Source organism: Adiantum capillus-veneris, chromosome 23 (genome assembly GCF_014529385.1).
Source record: "Adiantum capillus-veneris isolate H3 chromosome 23, ASM1452938v2, whole genome shotgun sequence".
Lineage (NCBI taxonomy): Eukaryota > Viridiplantae > Streptophyta > Polypodiopsida > Polypodiales > Pteridaceae > Adiantum > Adiantum capillus-veneris.
In genome coordinates this window covers 121517613-121536450 of record NC_140953.1, presented here as the reverse complement: position 1 = coordinate 121536450, position 18838 = coordinate 121517613, and the positions used below count along the sequence as shown (strand labels likewise).

Sequence of the window (18838 nt, the reverse complement as noted above, 5' to 3'; positions counted from 1 at the left end):
ACATGATCCAAAGCTCCATTCATGTAAAGAACAAAAGGTAGTTTTACTACAAGGACAACCAATACTTAAAATTACTAGCCTTTGTTTTTTAAGATTACGTCCGATGTCACTATAGTTGAATTCTTTTTGTCCTAGAGTTTTCACATATTTGAAAGCTACGACGGGATGGTTCCATACCTTTCTCACACAAGGAGAGAGAGCATCCAAAGCTTCTTGAGATCTCAGAATACAGTTTAATTCAATCTTGTCTAAGTCAAGGGAGGTAAAAATAATTATCGGCAAATCTTTCTTTCCATTCAAGAGATTCTTCATACTAAAACACTTGGACTTCAGAAAGTTACCTAACAGCTCGAAGTTGAGTACTATGAGACTTTCTTAACTCTGAATATTTCTAAGAGTAGTTCTCAAGGGTATACAAGAGCTTAAATAGGATCATTATACTATACCTCTCAAACAATTTATAAGAAAAAGAACCCAACTCCATGACTCTAGATAGATAAATCAGCCTCTGTTTGTAAAATTTGTATGCAAAAACTCTATGGTTAGAAGGGCCATCAGTCTCAATCCTAGAGTTTAAAGCCTTTTGTAAACCTTATATTCCATGAGAAGAAGTGTTGTGAAAAGAATAGGATTGATTCGAGAGATAGAAGGTGGATCTGAGCAAGAACCTTTAGAATTCCAAGCTCTTTTAGACTTATTTGAAGGAAAAACTAGAGATGCCTTTGCCAAAGCATAGGTTTCTTGTAGTAAATTGTCTTTTTTTATGTATAGAAGACTTTTAAACCTCTTGGGAAAAAGATATACAAAGTTCTTTCCAAAACAACTCTCGAAGCCACACTGGTTTATAAAACTCTTTGTACTTTCTTCAATCGATGTGGCTTTGAGAGTTGTGTTGGAGTTTCTTGGAAGTAGCTAAGTTCATGGAGATAGTCCAAGAAAGTAGGGTAACGATCATCACCATTGGAAAGCAAAGGAACCCAAAGGAGTGGAAAAGGACTCTGGATGCCACAATAATGGACATACAAAGGTGAAAGTATGGACTCATACACAGTTGTGGGGTGGCTCCCCCATTAACCGATGTATCTACATCAGTTGAAGTGGTCATGGCTCGCCACGAGCATGGCACGCCATGGAATAATCCACTCACCATTGTGAGTTTTGGAACCAAAAAAAAAAACTCTTTGAAGTTTCTAAAATTACCCTCTTATGTTCTCAGTAGAAAAACAGCTATTGCCATATACAAAGGTTTCACACTTTCACATAAGGTGCTTCTACTTTGAACTTTTCCCACTTCTCTTACATGTTCTTGAAAACGAACAAACTTTGTTCAAAAGATTTGGCCAACATACATCATAGAGATATCATGAATTTTATAAATTACATAAATAACTTGAAAGATATGAATTGGACTTAAACGCCTCAAACGATTGAGACCTCAAACTTCAAACGACTCAATCCAAAAGCAACCCAAGATTTCTTGTTTGTGCCCTCATTTAAACATCACTCCGTCACGGTACAACCTTGAACAAAAAGCTCATCAAGGATATGTTGTGGTCATAAGGAAACCAAATTTAGCGTCCTTGTTGACCCAAGTAATACATGAGTTATCTTTTACTTACAAGTGCTTGTGACCAACAAATCTCGTCATAAATATTGTATCAAGCCATAATGCCACATGTGACCAAGCTACAAGCATAGTTGATTGCAGCTAGAGAGAAGCCCTCAATTAGATGGCACCCTAGAATTCACTACCTTAGACGTACATGTCAGCCAAATTATTGCCAAGCACATATTTTTCCAATGGCCCTCACTCGCAAACTCATTGTGAATCTATCTGCTTATATTATGTTAATAACATAGGCTTGCAAGAAGCAGGTTAAGATGATTGCGAGTGAGAGTTTGTCACTTTGCATCCGCTAAAAACAGCACAAAGCTTTTCGGCCATATTGAGTAGCGAGTACATTCCAAGCTAATGCCAAGCAAGTCCTATTTCAACGGTGCTGGAAGCGCAATTTGATTACAAGTGTATAAATGTCAAGATGCTTACAATAAAAGGTGCGGAAAGTTGCAATCCTTGCACCTCCATAAAGGAAATGTGTCTACAGCTAACTGCAAAGCCTCAATTAAGGACTTGCAAAAGGAGAGTCACTCACATGTAGCTGTATGGACTGGAGCTGTAGTCCTCATGACTTCCTCTGATCCCCTGCCTTGCACAAACATGGCAACAATCCAGTGTGCGTCTCTTGCACAACCAGCATTATTGCTGATCATCGTGCTTATTTAGGTCCACTAAGTAATTTAATGCATGAAAATATAACATGCTTACAATGCGACTTCTGACCTTCACACAACCAAGCACTGTACTGAAGGCAAAATGCTCTCTTGATAAAACTCATTCACAGTTTTAGACGAGTAAGGACAAACCAATGCTTTGACCACCAAAGACCAATAAACAGTAAAATTAACACCGTTTAACAACCAATAAACAGTAAATTTAACACATTTGAAGTCAAATACAACTGAGACAGGTCAAACTCTGTAGAGTTTTTATGCTTTTTTGTCAATGACCTGCCAAGAGATTCATAGCTGGGAGACATTTTGGGTGTCTGCATTTTGAACATGGTTACCAAAATTTGTAATATGCATTTTGGTCAGAAATAACACCAAGAAGTGTGCTGAAAGCTCGAGAAAATTTTATAAAAATGACCGCAAGAAGGCCAGTCTAGGATAAAAAGATGTCATCATGTTACAAAGAGATCAAACATAATGATAGCTCTGCCTGACCTCATCTCAAATATCCACTTGGTGACAGCAACTCCATCCACATTGCAGCTCTACCAAGAGGATGCTTAGAAAACTCTGTATTAATATGTTAGTATTTGAGGTACCAATAAGAGGTAGATCACGAGCAAGCTCATCCAGGAAGACACTTCATAAATCCTCAAAGAAGCCAAAACAATCTCCTCCTATAAAATCATTCTCTACAAGGCTGACCAAAAAGTATTTATCTTTCACCTGCTCAAAAGAGAAACTTGGTTAGAACAACAATTGATCACCTTGTAAAAATCAGAGCTCACTGAGATGAACATTTTATTGACCAATGAGCCCCTCCCTTTCGAGCCCACATCTAAAATACCACACACACAGTGAGAACGTTGGAAAAGGAGTCTCACGATTGGAAGAGAAAACAACAGAAATTTGTGACAAAGACGAAGACCCCACATAATTAGTTTCAAGGTTAAAACTAGTGGCCATAATTCCCCTCTGAAAGTAACTTCCCTCATTCTGTCTCTCCAGTTTTTGGGCGCCCCATACGGAGCCTCTTCCTGGCAATTTTCTGCAGCAGTCGCCTCCTCCCTGGCCTAGCATTTTCGCATGGGATCGCTGCTGCTTCTTGGATCTAGCATTTTCTGCAGATTCTCATGCCGTATCTGCAACTCCGTCGCGTGCATTGGCATCCATCCCCTCCCTCTCCAGGCACTCCCCTTGCCTTGGCGTTTGAGCCACTTGCTGCCCCATCTTTGCCGCAACATTTGCATCCATTTTCAGCCTGTGTTAATGCCAGTTCTGCCACATTTTCAGCATCTCAGACCTGCATTTTTGCAGCCAGCACTCAGCAGTTGAGGCTTGAATCCTCTCACATCATGTGTGAAAATCTACCCCTTGATGACCATCCACAACCCACATCAAGCCAGATTTCCTTGGGGCATCCACTCAGCCCCAAAGATGCTTCAATCCAAAAGAGTTACCACGGCTTTATCAGCCATCGACTCGAGTAGAGTCTTGCATTGAGGAATTGCATCTGTGTACACTCTATTTACGCAATTTACTAAACAGTATTGGGGGCCTTTGAGAGGGTTAACTGGACCCCATTGGTGTGCCTTCTCCTCTTTCTCTGTCTCTCTACATCTCTAGCTCATCTCTCTAACGTCCAGTATCTAGAAGGACCATCAATAACGCAAAGTTGCACTCATCAACCAATGGAAAGAACAAGGGAATGTGAAAGCATGATTGCTCGAGCCGCATCCGACAAGTGTTTGCTGTTTCGAATCCGTTCATCTCTTTTCTAAAGGGGAATGCACAGCAGTGGTGGTCAGCTTCACTGCTTCATGGACAATAACCATGCAATTGGGTGGGTTTCAAAAGATTTCCTTTGTCCATATGGTTAACACAAGCTTACGAAGCAAAGATTCACACGGCTTGGAACCACCTGCGGATGAGGAAGACCGACACACTTCTAGCTTACAACCACAGGTTATGGGACACTTTCTTCCAATACCTTCCATTTCAGATGCCTTTGCTTGAGGAGTAGATGGAGCACTATCCTAAGTGGTTGCAGAGCTATTGCTTGAAGCAATAGGCTGCGTCGTGCGAGCATACTAGGAATGATGGTAACTTTTGCAAACAAGGAGTCTGAGGAAGACATAGGATAAAGAGTCCCAAGAAGGGTAAGAAGAAGTCCCTAAAAAGGAAGCGGACTACTGCGCCTCAATTGACTCCAGAAGTGAAGGCAGAGTGGTAGAAGCAAGGAATTGCTACCCTTGTGGAGAGACTCGTCACATTGTGACCAAGTGTCCGAAGGAGGAGGAAAGCCCACTACACAAGCCAAACATCAAAGGCAATTGAGGAGCGACAAAGCAAATAAGGGAAAGACTAAAGTAGGATTAATTTATGACTTTATGGGGACGCCACAAGTCAAGACAATGAGAGTACTACGCTCTACAAAGCATGGTGTAACCGGAAGGCACCACGTGTCGACGGGAAGGATCAACTCGAACAGACTTTAGCACAACCGAAACAGATTTGCGAACACTTTGAACACTTGAACTAACAGAGCACTAGAGAAATAGTGAGGCAGAGTTCCCCACTCAAATGCATTAGCCCATCAACTAGGCGCCCCTTGCAATATTTCTTCATGACTTGAGTTGACAACTACCGGGAGGAGCCCACTCGTATAGACTCTCAATGCTAATGGCTCCCCCAAGGAACATATTTATAGATCCTTGTAGTCTTGCTTTTACACAATGCTCTTAGACTCTAAGTCAACTCCTTTCAGAATCAGCCCCAAAGCTTCACAAAAAGTCAACTTTTTTAAATAATTACACCCAAAAGCTCCGAGAGTGTTACTTCACTAGCTTTTCATGAATCCCGTACATTTTCTGACACAAATCCTACCTTGTTTTGCTCAGCTTTTGATCAGGTGCTTTGGCCTCGGCTCATCCTCCTCATCTTCCGCTCTAGTGTGGGCCATGCCACATCACCAAATTGTGACATTACCCCCTTAAAGAAGAGTAATCGTCCCCGGTTAGACTTGCAAAAGAATCCACTTCTTGAGCAGACAGTGGACACTCACTTCATGTAAAAAGGCCAATGACAATCCCCTCGGAAGAAGGAATATGTGCTTGAGCCTTGGCCACCAAGAACGGATACTTTTGATGTGTCTCATCGGATGGGTGACTAGAGCATCGAGGAGTATTTGACCGCCTGGAATAGAAATCTTTGATGCATCATATGATGCATGTCATAGAGCATCGCTAAGGAGTTGTTCCGTAAGTTCGGTGAGAGAGAGACTTAAGTGATGGGTATTCTCAATGCGCCTGAGAATATTCCATAGTTTGAGTAGGTTTTGAGCTGAGTTAATAGTCGTAGGCAAGCATTTGAATGAAGATAGTTTCTCACTAGCTTTGAGGAAATGTGGTTGCTTTTTGAGAAAGCAAGTTGCTTTTTGGTTTGCTTTTCCACAAACAAGGTTTGCTTTTCCACAAACAAGTCTATGTCAGCATTGCGTCTGTGCATGGGATTGCATTTGAGCACAGTTGGGTAGTGAGCATTTGTCTTGTTTTTACGTGATCAAAACGATGAGTCCCGAAAGCAGATGAGAGTAAGAATTTTGAAAGGGATGAGATGACTAGACAAATTGTCATTCTGATTTATCATTGATCAAGGGTTTTGAAAAGAATGAGGTGTCTAGATAGATTGGGATCTAAATGCTCATGTGGAAGAGGATTTTGCATGGATGCATGCTTGGACTCTAGAGAATGTACATTCACAGTGCTCTGGTCAATATCTGGAACAACGCACTAGGAATATCCATACTCAGATGTCTGAAGAGTCTTCCGCATACTAAAAACCCTCTTCCGTAGATCAACTACTCTAGCTTCACAGTTCTGATGTGCACATAAAATAGACACCTAATTTAAATAAATTAAAAGTACTTAGAAAATAAGAAGCTAGCTAATCTAGCAACACAATCTAGCTAATCTTCTTATTTTTAAGTACTTTCAATAAATTGAAAGTACCTAGAAAATAAGAAGATAGCTAATCTAGCAGCACAATCTGAGAAAGAAGATTATATACAAGGATAATCAGCAGGCTAACCTCCCACACACTTTAAGGTTTGGTCCAAAAACACTAAAATGGAAGTTTTTCAGTCCTAAATTTTTCACATATTTTTAAGCTATAATAAAACCATCCATACCTTTCTCACAAGAAGAGAGAGCATCCAAACCATCTTGAGATTTAAAAATGGAGCTAAATCCAATCTCATTAACGTCAAGAGCGGTTAAGGTTTCTATTAATGTTACTTCGGTCACAACTACTACAACCTTTTGGCTGGTTCCGCCAAAAGCGGAAGAACAGACGCATTAACACTTGGATAATCGTGGTCCACGTATGCTTGAGGTGTGGAAGCAGCAAAGCTGAATACCAGATCGTGAATGAGCAAGTCTGGAAACACCATCACAACATGGACCTCTTGGTGTATTCAATTTCACTAACCATGCATTTTTACCAAAATTTCCTCACGTGCAAGACCTTACAAGCAAGAATCACGGCATTAACAAAGTGCGACAAGATCAGCAGATGGAACAGAGCATCGAAACGGCCAAAGATAGGAGGGAGTGATACAAAATTCAGACGGGGTGGAGTAGAGGAATGGTGATGGGGTAGGTCCTTCTCAGCCTTGCACCTTTAGCACTGAGAAGAGAGATCGCACTCAATGCTCACACTGGGAAGAGACTTGAGTGTATTGGCATAGGCCCTAAACTAAGTCAGAAGCCTCAAAACAGTCGGAAACAATCACAATGGCCGACAGACGCTCGCGTTCATTTTGAGTTTGAAATAGGAGCATCTCCAGCAAGATGTATCCTCCCCCCAGAAAAGGAGTCCCCCTCTCAGAGTCAAGAAATAGGGCCTTCATCCATGCCATCGTTTCATCTCATCCCCCATCCCAAAGGCGTCCTATTCCCAACGTCTAATCTCCTGGCACAGGTTTCCAACATCCCATAATACCATAATGATGTACCACAGCCATACTGAAGCAGAAGCCCACAAACATAGCTGCATAGCAATACACTGTTGCTTTACTGGCATTTAAAATATGTGACAAGTAATTACATTGCTTACCTCTTGGATAATTTTTTTAGATGCATCATCTTCTGCATAGAGGGATCCCCACTCAGCATCCCATGTCTGAAAAGCTTCATCCTTCCATACCATAAAGCTTACGGGATCAACCACAGTAGGCTGTAGGATTTCCTTCGCTGGAAAGACTCCCCATGTTACAGCGTTCACGTCATTTGGACCAATGTTGGCCCGGGTTTCACCCTTTGAGCTGACTGCAATATAAGTCACGGATGACAGACCTTTCACCTTCTCCACTAGTTTATCAAGCTTTTCTGGAGCACAAAAGAACTCCACATATGCCTTCTGATAAACATAGCCACCTGGACCTCCCCAGCCTACACAATCAATGAATTGAGTTAACAATAAGCTCTTGTGGAGATATTCAAGAATTACAAAATTATGTTAGCAATTACCAACAGTAGGAGAGTCTGATCTCTCTCCATTGACAGCAGGCTGACTGTTGACAGTGAGAAAACCTTTAGAGTTGATCTCTACTAGTTTCGTATTGATTTTTGCAGTCTCTGGTTGTAAACCTTCAAGCTCTGACCAGGGATGACTCTTTATTTTCCCTGCACAATAATTGGCAAAGAGCTGCCAGACAGCTACAGCTTAGAGGCTGGCTTAAAACTACTGAATGTGACATAAACCGTGCTAGTGAATGTAGAACAATGTAAGGATTCCTGATCAACTGCTTGAACAGAACAAAAGACAAACAAAAGAAGAGAAGGGGTTCAAAGTTGAAAGATCGAAGAAATATGTGACAGGGCTTATATATGCAACAAAAGTAGTCACACCTCATAAATGCCTTTCACATCATTCAAAGGCACAACCCACTCCTCCTGAATTTTCTTGTTGCGCGACCGCCTGCGCAGAAACTGCAAGAGAAAAGAGTGGAGAAAAAATGACCAAATGAGTAAATTGGGAGGAGAACAGGATTGTATAAGGAGAATAAACTTAACCTCAGCAACTACAGAACGTTTAAGTAGACACAACCTAATAATCAACATTTAAGTAGACACAACCTGATAATCTGCATATGCCCCATAGGCAGGACTACGAGTATCCCCCCACTTCCCATGTGGAAAATCCTCCCAGGTCACTGTTCTTGAGATGTAGCTTCTAGGACGATTGGCCCTAAAAGAACAAAACACTCAGATAATGCTGATTGCTAGACATCAAATCTGCTACATTGCTGATGGTAAACAAACCAGAAGATAGGCCGGACATCCTCCTTGGCTCGATTGATGTTCGTAGGAGGCCTCCATGGGAGTGGCCTTCTGATTTTTGAAATATCTACTAGCCCAAGATTCTGCATCGCCACCACCAAACAGCATAAGATTCTCAAGTGAACCCATCAGCGTGATAATATTTCAGTTACACTTTGATGCCAATAACAATTAACAATTCAATCATCATATACATATAATACAAGTAGCAAAGAGACCTGAAGAATGCCGAAGGCTGACTTGTCCAAGTTGAGCGTGTAAATGTGCACGTTCTTTATACCATGAGCCAATATTTTTTTACACATCTCTGTACCTAGATGTATACCATATGCTGTAACAGCCTTATCATCATCCTTGATAGGCTCCAAGGCATTGGCAACCTCTGCTGGTATCTGGTATACAAACAAAGCTCTTAGACGATGCAGACAGTTTTTGCACAACGAAGCTGACACCCACTCCAAATGGTAGTTTACCTTTGTCTTGCAAAACCCAGTCATGCGTTTGAAACCCTTGTAGTTATTGATAGGCATTATTCCTGGAACTATTGGGCAAGTAATCCCAATCTGCCGGCAATCATTATAGAATTTCAAAAACAGGTCTGTGTCATAAAACAGTTGGGTAATAATGACATCTGCACCGGCGTCGACCTGAAAATATTTTAGTGTGTTAGGCTACTGTTGTATTGAAATTGAATGTATATCCATGGGCAAGAAATGATTCATAGAAACACCACAACGAGTATGCCAAGATTTTGCAATTATTAGTGCAGGCCATTATCGCTAGCGACAGCTTTTAATCGCTGTTGTTTCATTGATGACAGGTCAAATAAATTGCACAACGGCTACAATATGCATAATTCTTTCACTCAAAGGAAGTATTCCCATAGGCTGGGTTAAGCGAGAATGGAGCTAATCTCCATTTGGCTGGTTGTATTGGCTAGCGGACTTGAGGCAGCACTCCTCTGTTCCCGGTGAAGAGGGAGGAAGAGGGAAAGTACGCTGCAGACCACATCATCAGACAACCTGCCTGTCTTGATTTTCTACTCCACCTTGTCTAAACCGAGCCAACGAAGCTCCTAGGGCAGACTTATTAACCCTTAAAGACCACATCATCAGACAACCTAACTATTTGGGGTTTTTACTGCACCTTGTCTGATCCGAGCCAACGAAGCTCCTGGGACTGATGTATTCATGTTAAACCTTTTAATAAGGTGCCCTTTGGGCTCTGAATGTTTGAACCTATGCTATATAATGCAATCGCCACTACCTTTTCTTTAAGGTACAATAGGTCCTTGTGATAAGCTTCTTCGGTGGCGCCTTCCTCACTTGTTATTGCATCAGGGTGAGCTTCTGCAAGAAGCCGGGAAAACCTTTTGTTAGAGGAGATACAAAACAATTAAACACGTCCTTTCTTTTAAGTCCAGAATAGATTTTATTTACCAGGATATCCAGCCACAGTAATACCAAAATAATCACCATAGTGGGCCCTAATATGCTTTACCTTTAACACAGAAGCTCAAAGTCAGTGTAGCCCTAAAAAACTTTCATCATCATTTCAGAAGCATTGGTTTTATTTTAAAGTATAGAACAAGTCACCAACCAGGTCAAGTGCACATGAAAATCCACCTGAGACCTGTACAAACTTGTCCTGACCATGCGGAGGGTCACCTCGAAGAGCAAGAACATTTTGAATCCCATTTGCTTTGATGCCATCTAGGGCTTTATCTATTTTATCAACTGGCATATTCGTACAAGTAAGATGCATCATACTCTCGACGCAAATCTGCAACCAAAGAAGAAAACGAATAGATCAGATCTGCAGCTTGTAAATAAGTAATTGATTTGTAGTAAATCTCAATGTTTGATAAGAATTAAAAACACCATTTTGGGCCACACACGTGGGCAGGGGCAGTGGGAGGGGATGATGATCGATCTCTCTCTCCACAGGAATAAAGGATGGCTAGCATAAAGCATTAACTCCAAAAGAACAAGAACTTCAAAGAGTACAAACCATATTTTGCATTTTTATTGCTATATCCAAGGTAAGATCAGCTGTGGAGCCGCCTGCACCCCAAGTAATGTCGCAGAAAAGTGGTTGTAGCCCAGCCATGCGGTCCATCCTCTCATACAAGTTTTCCACACCTTCTTCAGTTCGTGGAGGAAAGTATTCAAAAGAGAAAGTAACCTGGTTCTGCGCTAAGGCATTATTGATCTTTTGAATCACCTTCATGATTGAAAACCTGCCAAGATAACCAAAGTCGGAATAAGCTATGCTTCTTAAGTTTCATAGCTATCTCATCTTTGACAACATAAATTTCATTATTGCTACACATAATATTCCTCTCATAATAAGGGACTACAACGCTTGTAGAAAGAATGCCAGTCTATAATATCCCAGTTACTGTTATTTTTCCAGGAGAAAACGCAACATCTACCCAAGTTTTTCCAGTTATGTAGAAAACTTGACTTCTTCATTACAATTGACTGTGTATTTTACAAAGGTAGACAGCTGTTTTCACCTTCAAAGCCAATCAAATAACAAGAGAAACGATCACACATTCATAAAGCTCAATAGGTAGGCCTTGATTTCATATATCAAGCAATCACTGTTTGCAGGTGCTTGAGATAGATCATAAAAACACCTTCACAGGAATGTAAAAGCATGCATATTGAATAAAAAATGAGAGACAAGCTCTTGAGATCCCAATAGTCCAATAATTGATGATAGAATGTCTTCTCACATTGATTCCGCTTTTCAGGTGCAGGTGCAACAATGCATTTTCTTATGAAGTGATATCAGTCTTGACCGGTCAGCCTCTCTCCACACAACGATGAAGCACCGCATAGATAAGCAGTACTTAAAGACAGAAGGGATGTAATGAGGCAACTTTGAATTCGATGGGACACAAGAAGTCTTGTTCGTAAGCTTGAACGAGCTTCGAAAGCAATGCAGGAGAAACAAAAGGCAGAGAGATCACACGCAATGCACGGCTGAAGAGCGCATACAAGATCGAGGCCAATGCATGTAACGCAAAGACGCGATCACATGAGAGAGGCGTTCCACAGCTTTAGATCGAGGGAAATGCAGGAGACAGGAAAGGCTGACCTGGTAGGGACGGAGGGAAGATGGTGCCGATTATCCTGCTCCAAGCGAGTGCAGAGATCGCCCTCCCTTCTCCACCTGTTGCCCTACAGAGGACAGAAAAGGAGTGGAGGTGAGCGGAGAAGAGGGGGAGGTTCGAGTGTCGCAGCACCTAATCGTGCTGGCGTCGTGTTGCCTCCACAGTTCAGTCCCATCTACTAGGATTCAACTTGAATATTACTACACTCCTACCATTTTCTCTCAATTCTTTGAATTCTTGAATGCCTAGCCTTATTAGAGAGCGATTTGTATTAGTATTAGGCCCCTGTCACACACGTCTGCTCGGACGTGTGTGCAAATGAGCTGGCAAAAGAACATTGGTGGGCTGCAATGTCCGTCAGAGTGCGAAGGCATTCGAGGAGAACCCCTCGCCCATCGTGAAGAAGTAGCGTACATGCAAAAAAATTGCACGCGAGAGCCTTTGAGGGAACCGAGTTGTGCACACACCAATTGACTGCGCTTAATCTTCGCCCGATGCACTACGTCTGATTGGTGATTAATAAAGTAAAAATTTATATATGTGTATACATTCGCTTGTGTGTGACACTACAGGCACCCACACATGCTCTTTTTGAGCTTGTCCGATGCCCGTGTGTGACACGGGCCTTAGTATGATTTAATTCACAATACTCCATGGTTTTAAGAAGGATAGTTGACTTTGTAAGCCTTTAAAAGGACTAGTCTAAATGGACTAGCACAACGGAGTGCCGCGTCGCCTCAGGCTATGCTATGTGGACTTCCTTAGCGTAGGCATACTAATACTATCTACATAATCCCTACATTTAGAGAGAGAGGGGGGGGGGGGGGGGGGGGGGGGGGGGGGGAGAGAGAGCCCTACATTTCTTAGCTTAGGCCTATCTATCTATCTATCTCTATTTCTCTCTCTCCCACTCTCTATTTATTACCTCTCTTTCTCTCACATGCACTTTAGTTTAACATTTGTCTCATATACCGATTTTGGTATCCTATAAACGTTAAAATATTCTCTCTCTCTCTCTCTCTCTCTCTCTCTCTCTCTCTCTCTCTCTCTCTCTCTCTCTCTCTCCAAGAAAAGAAAAGAAAAGGCAAGGAAACAACGTCCACACCCGCCATTATTAACCTCACACTAGAAGAGGAGCAAAGAAGACGTGTGTACGCCTTACATGTGAGAATTTGTGGCCTTAAAGACAAGGATAATGTGGATGAAGAGGTAGAATAACTCATGACTATGATGGGGATCAATGAGCCGATGCACACGAGAGCTTGGAGAGTGGGCAATAAGAAAAGTGGAAGCAATGGAGAAACCTCAAAAGAAAGGGCGCTCATCCTTCGTTTTCCCTCCATGGAAGCGAAGAAGGACTTTTTGAAGAAGAGACCAACTCTTAAGAAGACGGGTATTTTTCTTGGAGATGACCTTACCCTCTCGCAGATCCCTCATATGCAGGACGTAATGTCGGAGATTAGAGAGGCAAGGAAAAAAGATAAGATTGCCTTTTACCGAGATGGAAGAGTGGTGGAAGATTGCCTTGATGTGGGTGCTTTTGAGGATAGTTTTACTGGGAGAGATATCATTTTCTACTTTGAGACACATTAGGCCACTGGGCAGTCTATGCCTCACGTCGGTCGATACAGATGGGAGACAGCCTGCAGACAGGAGACGCAATCAGAGCACAGAGGACGGGGCTTAGGAGGATTGACAGTGTTATTCAAGCATCTAGAGGAGTTGCAACAAAATTCAACACTTGACTTTCCTTGATGGAGAAGGGAAAAGAGAGAAATAGAAGGGGAAGATGTTGACAAAGAAAGAAAAAAATGGAGATGTTGACATACACACACACACACACACACACACACATAATAGTACACAAGGAAATCATAGAAGACAAACTCTTACACAGGTTGGTGACACGGTTAAGCTCCATAGCCCAAGACATAGCTTAAGAGAGGGGAAAGGGAAAAATTGAGAGCATTTACACAAGAAATGCATAAAATCATAGCTCCGAATTCCAAGGTACCCCTTCTTGTGGAGTTTGGTATTTAATTATTATTTGAGTTTTTGGGTGCCAAAATTAGAGGGCCCTCTTTTACATCTAGTCCACTTTAGTACTTGAGTGGAGCACATCATTGCATGTCCCATAAGGGTGAGTTCTCGCTAGAGCTATTTACAAGCAACCATAGTGGCTTATTGAACAAAAAGTCTAAAATACTGTGGGGTAAAATGGTCGAGAGGGTTATTATTTTCCAACTCCTCCTTTTCCACTCCCAAAATTCCAATCTACAAATCATCATCAAGTCACTATTAGTAAAATCAAACATACGGCACATAATTAACCATTAAGCCAATTATCCCAATTGCAGTTAACCACATACAACAAGAGGGTACTCACTCTTGTAACATCCCTCCCACCAGGGATATCAACTGTCCTTAGTTGCTCGATAGAGAATTAACTGGACCATGAGTGATGGAAAGTGTGGACAAGGTTTAGGAAGTTGCAGAAAAACTTTCCAAGCATCCATTTGGCATCCTCCCTAGGGTGGCATTTAAAAGTAAAAAAGATAGCATTTATAAACCATGCCAGTGCGTGTGATGGTGGTCTTATGATCAACTATTGCAGGGATGAGTTGTTCTTCTTGGTCCACAAGTGAAATTGGACCCTCATAAATGTGATGTGTAGGTAGGGGTCCTCAAAAGGGTCGTAATAAACTAATGTGAAATGCACTGTGAATGTGTCTATGGGAAGGTATTTAACTATTAAAGTACATTATAAGGTTAGGTATCCTATTTAAATATACTTTGGCATTACACCATGACCCAAAATATAGTGACTATCTAAGCATGAGCTGAGGGGATGAGAATGGACAAAATTTTAACATTCATCTTGCTCAATATATCGCGTAGTAAAATACATAGAAAGTGGTGAATAGAGTGGCCACAAGTCTGAATATCTGAAAGGCAAACTTCACTAGAAATTTAGAACCCTAGGCTAGTAAGGTTGATGTGGCAATGTAAATAATTATGGGATACAATACTCTATCAACTTTGTTGAAGTGCATTTCTCAATCAAGTAATGAAATATTATCATTGAGCAAGTGGTGTATTTCATGGTATAGATATATTTCTATCTAGAAATAGAGTTAGCATAGCAGTACTAATTAAAGTAATGATGCCATTTTACTAGCAACTCAAGAACTTGGCATTCAATTTTTTCATAGATAGTGCAAATCATTATAAACTAGTTATATATCTGAGTTTGGAGCTCACAATTCTTGAGAGAATTTGTACTTAAGAGTGATTGCCTTGGGGATCTGTCAACATTATAACTAAAAGTGACCTTTGTACCTTGATTAGTAGCATAAAGATTGAAAAACATATAACATTCAATTACCAATGATAAAGAGATTGAAGGGAGAGAGACTTACAGATCATATTCATAGACGCACACTCGTCATGGAATGTGGTCTCACCACAATCAGGTGTCTTATCCCTTGTCTTTTTTTTTTTTTTGGTGGTCAACTAGTACAAATGGCTTCAAATACAGACCTGTGTTTAGTGGATTCTTCCATTGACTTCTCGATGCCATCTTTGCAACTCATTGTGCACTCCTTGCCGCACTGTCGAAGCAAGGGACTTGCCGATACACCGTGTGCAAGCCACAAATGGCTCCAAGCACACAACAAGACTAATCTAGCAAGCTCAAAAGAGGGCAATGGTGTGTCACTCACCGCTCTATGCTCCTGCCGTGGAAGATTCCTCGCCGCGATGAAGAAGAAGCTGCAGTCGTGCCGCGCTCAACCGCTTCTCCGCCGTCGTGCCTTCGTAATGCTCGATCGCACACACACTCTCCATCTCTCTCTCTCTCTCACACACACACATACACACACACGCGAGGAGGTGAAGAAGAAGAAGATGGAGATGGAGATGGAGATGGAGCAAGAGCACTCTTCTATTGCACAAATGAGAGAATGAGTGAATTTTAGGTTTAGTTGGCTTTTATACAAGCACACCCCATTCACACTTGGGCGCCCATGCTTAGCCAACTAATCCCTTGAATGTCCCAGTTAGAGTGCGCCTCTCATCGGCGATCACTCTTACTCTTTTCCTATTGGTCTGACAAGCCTGGTACCTGACTCTACCAAATACATAATACACGTCCGTCGTAGGTGATGGGGTGTCCGTGAGCCGTGAGGGTTAACATGCCCCCCTTCCTGATGTAGATTCCGTCCTCGGAAGCTATTTGAGTTGAAGCTCGTTCGTAGAGGTGGAAGAGCATTTGAGATGAATGTCCTTAGCCTTCTGCAGTCACTGCAAAATCAAACAACATGGGCACAGTAATTGCATTCTCATAAGTGAGTAAAAAGCATATGCAATTTTAGGTTGACAAATTGATTGGTAAAAGAATTTCAAACAATTTGTCAGCAATGAACATTAAATTGCAATGTAATCATATGCATAAACATATGTAAAGGTAAAAAATTAAACAAGTCTAGGGTCGCTAATTTGACGGTCGAAAGGCACTAGAGATCGAATATTAATACCATGGGTAAGCTTCTTAATTAACTGTGGTCAATTAAGTTGTTTAATCGCGAGAGCCAAGTATTCATGTTCGAGGGCTAACTAGAGGCTATATCTAGAAGACCTTGTAGTTAAGCTACCATAAAAGTAATTTCTCATGAAATCATCGCCTGACTGATTACTTTTTCTTTGAGCCCCCAAAGTCTTTTCACAGTGATTCAATTTTGATATGTGTGTTTATTTTGTATGCCTTGGGTTTTTTGCTTTTCAAGTAAAAGCGCCCACACTGGGAACCTCTAGGGCTCTAGTACCATAGGCAATACATGTGAGTGAAGTACCAAATCAAGCTAAGATTTCTCTTCCAGCTTAAGATTTTACAGTGTGGCACTTTGATTTTTTGTTTGTTCATTTTCAGCATTTTAATTTTGTAACTTTGGGGGGTCATATAACACTGATACACCTCCCCAGGCTCCTCACACTAGTAAACTCCCTTTATAATACTTAAGCTAAAGGTCAATAGGGTCAAGCCCACTAGAAAGCCCTAGTACATTTCACACAATGTTGCCTTAATCGGATTAAGAACCTAAGTAACCATTAATTATTAGGAAGGCATTCCCCATGGTATTAAGAGAAGATTTCTAACACCTAACTTGGTGAAACTAGTTTGTCGGACTGCTTGATTTTTAAACCTAGACAAGTGATTATGACAAAAAATTACATTGAATTAAATGTTTGATACTAAGCAAATACGGTGAATATTAGGCTACCAATCACAATTAAAGCTGACAATCATAGATGCAAAAAAGATAAGGGGCAATGCTAATGGACAAGAAACACCTGTTTGTGTCGATGGTCACGCTTGATTTGAAGAGTGAGTCGAGATAAAGATTCCATGAAGGTCCAAATCCTACCAATAGCAACACGCTCCTTTACACACTAGAAAACAAAAGGAATACCTCCAGGAGGCACATTAGTGGAAAAAGGTACCAACACTTATTGAACACAACAAAAAACATAAGGAACCCTAACCTAATTATTTGCACATCCCCTAGAGAGTCAAGGGAATAGGATATTGTAGAGGTTGGGGGGAAACCCTAAGGCTAAACCCCTATCCTCGTCGTCGAGATAAACAAAGTCATCATCCATGAGACCATATGTGCCATCCGTGTAGTCGTGTAAATTTTCTTCTTCATCATAGGTGCCCATGTTTACTAAGAAGGTCACTAGACGTCTATAGTCATCTTGGTCAAAAGGGTAGGCTTGTGAAATGGGAGAAACGCTCTCTACTAAGTATGGATCAGACGTGGTCAAGAGACGTATCAGCCATTCTAACTCCTCAAAATTCCTCTCACATGCTAGCGTACCTATCAAATCCCATTCACATGCAAGCACTGGAAAGACCATGTGAAATATTTGTGAAAAGTAACGAGGGTACCTCCCACCCAAGGCAGGAGTGGATGACTCTAGCGTACTAGCCATATCTGTACACGCAAATAGATGATGGTTAGAGTGCAAATATTACAAGGGTCATGTTCTTGTGCATAATTTGTTTTTATGATTTGTGTTATGACTCTTGCTCTTTTACTTTTTTATCTTGTTTTTGTGAGTATAAGGCTTTATATATACATTCCCTAAGATCGGAGATTAAGAGGTCAGGGAGAAAGGTTGAGAGGGAAGCAAGTGAATGATGGATGTCCACAAACACTCCCCCCTTCCTTGGGTAGATCATACCGTTTGAAATGATGCCGTCACCCTTTGAAACCAATTGTTCCAGTTGGTAATAGGTGAGGATTTTTGCCAGTAGTTTTCTATTATCCTAGGTGCCTCGTCAAGTTGCAAGGGTGGTAAGGTACTCTCCCAGGATCGAACTTGAAGTGGTTCATCAGGTGATTCTTGAACACTGGGAGGTGTGGATTCTTTTGTAGCTTCATGGAGGTCCATTACTATAGATGGAGGCTGTGTAGAAGCTTTTACCTCTATGGATGTATTACATGAAGAGCTAGAAGCTTCATGGAACCCCCCCCTTCCTGAGCTGGGTGGAATAAATTGGTTTTGCCTTGGAGCTCAAACTAGCTCTGGACTAGGTGTGTAGCATTCTGTGATCTTTCCCTTCCCACGGTCTGCCATTGGCTTTAGCGTTACACTGTTTGACTCATATGGGTTTGTTGTCGATAGGGAAGGACACATTTTACGTTTAGGAACCCAAATTTGCTCATTTCCATCATAGTAGCCTTGGGCTTCTAATAGTTGTTTTGGAATCCATCGTGATTTGGTCTTGACTCTCCTAGGGCGCGCTCTTGGTTTTCCTAGGAAATGTTTTCTTGGAATGGATGGCAGGGTTGAGGTAGTTGGAAGTAAGGCCTTGGGGACCCATCGATATGTACTCTTAGGTTGTGGATGAGTACTTGCAATATTACTGCTAGCTGCAACTACAAGTGTTGAAGTGCTAGGTTCATGGGTAGCAGGCAAAGACGAGTTAACCACCTTGGCTTGTGAATGTTAGCTATTCTTCAACTTTGCTAGAGTTTGCAACGTAGGTGACTTTGCTTGAATGATAGGGGTAAGAGCCGGTGGT

The 18838-nt window shown here is 41.5% G+C and overlaps 1 protein-coding gene across 2 annotated transcripts; it reads right to left on the bottom strand.

Moving 5' to 3' along the window:
- Positions 1 to 2671: 2671 nt before the first annotated feature.
- On the bottom strand, positions 2672 to 11948 carry LOC147428465 (putative methylenetetrahydrofolate reductase (NADH)). Of its 2 annotated transcripts, none has more exons than XM_086496334.1 (13): positions 11736 to 11948; positions 10641 to 10869; positions 10230 to 10412; positions 10070 to 10130; positions 9897 to 9979; positions 9104 to 9277; positions 8849 to 9022; positions 8613 to 8713; positions 8427 to 8538; positions 8199 to 8279; positions 7818 to 7995; positions 7405 to 7739; positions 2672 to 3015 (listed from the first exon to the last, which is right to left on the bottom strand). In XM_086496334.1, exons 2-13 carry the CDS (start codon positions 10857 to 10859, stop codon positions 2932 to 2934), a joined length of 1785 nt encoding a protein of 594 aa, XP_086352460.1. In that variant the 5' UTR covers positions 10860 to 10869; positions 11736 to 11948; the 3' UTR covers positions 2672 to 2931. The 2 variants fall into 2 exon arrangements, with proteins under 2 accessions (XP_086352460.1, XP_086352459.1); XM_086496333.1 differs by lacking the exon at positions 11736 to 11948 and adding an exon at positions 11371 to 11610.
- Positions 11949 to 18838: the final 6890 nt, after the last annotated feature.

Bases quoted from the DNA above. Each gene is read 5' to 3' on its own strand.
- LOC147428465 (XM_086496333.1), bottom strand. The intron at 10,131-10,229 runs GTTGGTGACTTG...TCTGTGTTAAAG, and splicing joins TTTCATGTGCACTTGACCTG to GTAAAGCATATTAGGGCCCA. The intron at 8,539-8,612 runs GTTTGTTTACCA...TTGTTCTTTTAG, and splicing joins GATGTCCGGCCTATCTTCTG to GGCCAATCGTCCTAGAAGCT.